General features: G+C 37.7%; 1 protein-coding gene across 4 annotated transcripts in view; it reads left to right on the forward strand.

The window, feature by feature from the left end:
• The window catches only part of plekha1a (pleckstrin homology domain containing, family A (phosphoinositide binding specific) member 1a), a 32,593-nt gene that overhangs the window by 7,977 nt on the left and 21,230 nt on the right, over positions 1-3,386 (forward strand). For all 4 annotated transcript variants that reach the window (XM_016557835.1, XM_016557845.1, XM_016557862.1 and 1 more), the window contains exons 2-4: positions 2,394-2,584; positions 2,672-2,728; positions 2,833-2,878. In XM_016557835.1, the coding sequence (XP_016413321.1) occupies positions 2,444-2,584; positions 2,672-2,728; positions 2,833-2,878 (244 nt within the window). In that variant the 5' untranslated portion in view covers positions 2,394-2,443. The remainder of the gene's footprint in view (positions 1-2,393; positions 2,585-2,671; positions 2,729-2,832; positions 2,879-3,386) is intronic.

Genomic DNA, 3,386 nt, shown 5'->3' on the forward strand with positions numbered 1-3,386 from the left:
CTTATTGCCTTAAGCCTTCTTTTGTTCGGCAGACGTTTTCCTCTTTTGTTTTTTATCCGCCATCTCTATCTTTCTGTCGCTCGGCTCGGATAATGTCTATCCTGTGCACTAAACTCTCTCTCCTCCACATCATGAGTAGACACGCCTCTTACTGCTGATTGGCTACAAGTTTGTTTTGCTAGTCGGCCCGAATCAGTTTTCTAAAGCGTTTTTGGAAAATCGCTTACCCCACCTTTAATGTGTCTATGTGCATGTTTGCAATTGCTGAAACACCTCAAGGGCAAGAGCTTGGTGCAACCCTTCTGACAACCTTACATGGTTCAAAGCAAATGTGTGAGGTGTGCACTTTTGTCTGTTTTGCCTGAAATGCTGCACAAATATGCCAACCTTTGGTTTATAATAATATGAGTGAATTAGGTCACAGAGAGTATGTCTTGTGCTGTGCACATGCAAACACACAGTCTGGGTTAAAGTGGTGTTTCATGTGCCTTATCTATGATGTTCATCTTTGTCAGTGAAATGGCAGATTTGTTTTCTAATCAGGGATTCAAAGAAGGATATGTGCATGCAAACCAACCTAAACTTGTGTAGTAAGTGCCTTCCTGTGTGTGTGTGTGTGTGTGTGTGTCTGCTTGTGTTAAAGTACATCAAATAACATAAACAAATTAAGCTCAACATGTAATTCTAACCTTCTTACACACACACACACACACACACACACACACACGTCTTAGATCCAGAGATAAGGAGTTTGGCCTCTTTACTTCTTTGTGTGTGTGTGTGTGTGTGTGTGTGTGTGTGTGTGTGTTAATGTGGTTGGTCTAGTCTAAAACAAAGTGAATCCTGTCTAGAACGTGACCAGACCTGTCTTGGAGACTATCTATCTGCCCAATCTAAAATGAAAATCAGGAGGAGGAGAGCGAGAATAAGGGATCCAAATCCTCTCTAGCTGTCGCCCTGCATTTGCTGGCTCTGATAAGCAGCACCATCAGCACATAACAGCTCAGAATGAGATATCTGTGTAATTTTGTTCAAACCCAAATGCTGTATACATCATGTTTTGCTTTTGACGGTAAAGGCTTGCATACTCTAAGACCTAGAAGAAAAGGGCTTCTCTAGAACCTATGAGCATTCCAGAACACAAGGCTGATTCTGTGCTCTGGAACCCAGGGCGGTGCCGAACAGCGCTCCATGCTAATTGGTCAAGTGACTCATGGTCATTGTTGTTTCTGCTGGGCGATGATACAGCAGGCCTTGTCTTCCTTCACAGCCTTTGTCTGTTTATGACTTACACTCATGCCATTAATGCCCCTGCCCTCAGAATGCAAGAGAGAATGGTGGATTTATTCTTGGTTTTGCCAGCCCGACACATTATGTGCCATATTCACGTGTTGTCTGAATGTTATGTAATACAGCTTGAGAGTGTACATTGCAAAAATGTATAGTTAATACACTAAATTTGATCAGAAATAAAATAAAACAATTCTGTGATATAATATTGCAATTTAAAATGCCTGTTTTCTATTTTATTGTCTTTTAAAATGTCATTTTTTCTTTTGATGGCAAAGCTGAATATTCAGTAGCCATTACGCAAGTCTTCAGTGTCACATGGTCCTTCAGAAATCATTCTAATATGCTGATTTGGTGCTCAAGAAACATTTCTTATGTTGAAAACTGGTGTACTGCTTAATACTTTTTGGAAACCCTGATACGCTTTTTTTCAGGATTCTTTGATGAATAGAAAGTTTAAAAGAGCAGCATTTATTTGAAATAGATTTTTTTGTAACAATGTACAAGTTTTTTTGATCAATTTAATACCTCCTTGCTGAATAAAAGTATTCATTTCTTTCAAGAAAAAAAACTTCCTGGTCTATTGTGAATTATGAGCTACCGCTCACAAGTTCAAAATAATTAATTGAGGACATAACTAATTCTGTTGAATATACAATAATATAATATTATTTTTTAATTGAAAGTACAGTTTTTTTTATTCTCCCAAAATCTAGTTTTCTTATTCTTATGCAACTTTCCACTTTTAAAAGTTCTAATATTAAATTTTTTTAAAGATCTTATTTTATTTTTATAACTTTTTTTATTTGTTTACTTTTTTTATTTTCTCCTAATCAAAAAAAAGGTCTTGTCCAAAGCAGTGCTGTGATTCATATCCTGTACAGAATACTTTGACACATCGGAGAAAGAAAATATTTTTCAGCTGAAAGAGCACAAGAAAGGGAAAGAAAGGAAGACAAGAGGGGTCATCGAGGAAGGAAGGGCGATTTTTAAAACCGCATAATGGCATCAGCTCATTTACTGTTAGTCTGACTAACCTCTCTCTCTTTCCAATCTTTGTATTCTATCCCATGCTCCTCCCTTTCCATCTCCGTCTTGAGCAGTTACTGATATCAGAGAGAGGGGGGAATGAGTAGTGTGAAGAGAGGGGGACATGCCTTACGTGGACCGGCAGAACCGCATCTGCGGTTTCCTGGATATTGAAGAATTGGAGAACAGCGGCAAGTTCCTGCGACGGTATTTCATCCTGGACACGCAGCAGGGTAGTCTGGTCTGGTACATGGACAACCCACAGGTATGATCTGTCTAAAATCTAAATGGATATTGGGTAATGTAGTTCTGTTTCACTATCTGAGAGTAATATTGTTTCTTGGTCTTCTAGAACCTGCCTGTAGGTGCCAAACACGTGGGTTCCCTCAGTCTCACCTACATATCCAAGGTAAGCTGCCACCTTTTCACAAACACAACAGTTTTCACACATTCTGCCATTTCTGCGTCATTGCTTTTTGAGAAATTGCTACAAGGCCCCCACTCTTGTCTTAGGTCAGTGATGCCACCAAACAGAGGCCAAAAGCTGAGTACTGCTTTGGTAAGTCTTTCTCACATCTAAACGCACTTGTACTTCACTCATTCTGGTACAATGTTATCAAATTTCTGATTATAATATAACTGGGTGTTTTTGTAATGTTATGCTGCTTTAGATTTAGTTCAGCATCTCATTTTCCAGTCTTTATTGTAGAAGCGTAAGCTCAATATTTGAAAAAAAAAAAAATTCCCATAACTAATAGGCCTATACTCCATTTTTTTATTTAGAATTTTTACATTTGTGACCCTGGACCACAAAACCAGGCATAAGGGTCAATTTTTTGAAGTTGAGATTTATACATCACCTGAAAGCTAAATAAATAAGCTTTCCATTGATTTATGGTTTGTTAGGATAAAACGATATTTGGCTGAGATACAACTATTTGAAAATCTGGAATCTGAGGGTGCAAAAAAAATCTAAATATTGAGAAAATCGACCTTTAAAGTTGTCCAAATGAAGTTCTTAGCAATGCATATTACTAATCAAAAATTAAGTTTTAATATATTTACAG

This window comes from Sinocyclocheilus rhinocerous, unplaced genomic scaffold (assembly GCF_001515625.1).
Source record: "Sinocyclocheilus rhinocerous isolate Xijiao unplaced genomic scaffold, SAMN03320098_v1.1 scaffold851, whole genome shotgun sequence".
Taxonomy (NCBI): Eukaryota; Metazoa; Chordata; class Actinopteri; order Cypriniformes; family Cyprinidae; genus Sinocyclocheilus; species Sinocyclocheilus rhinocerous.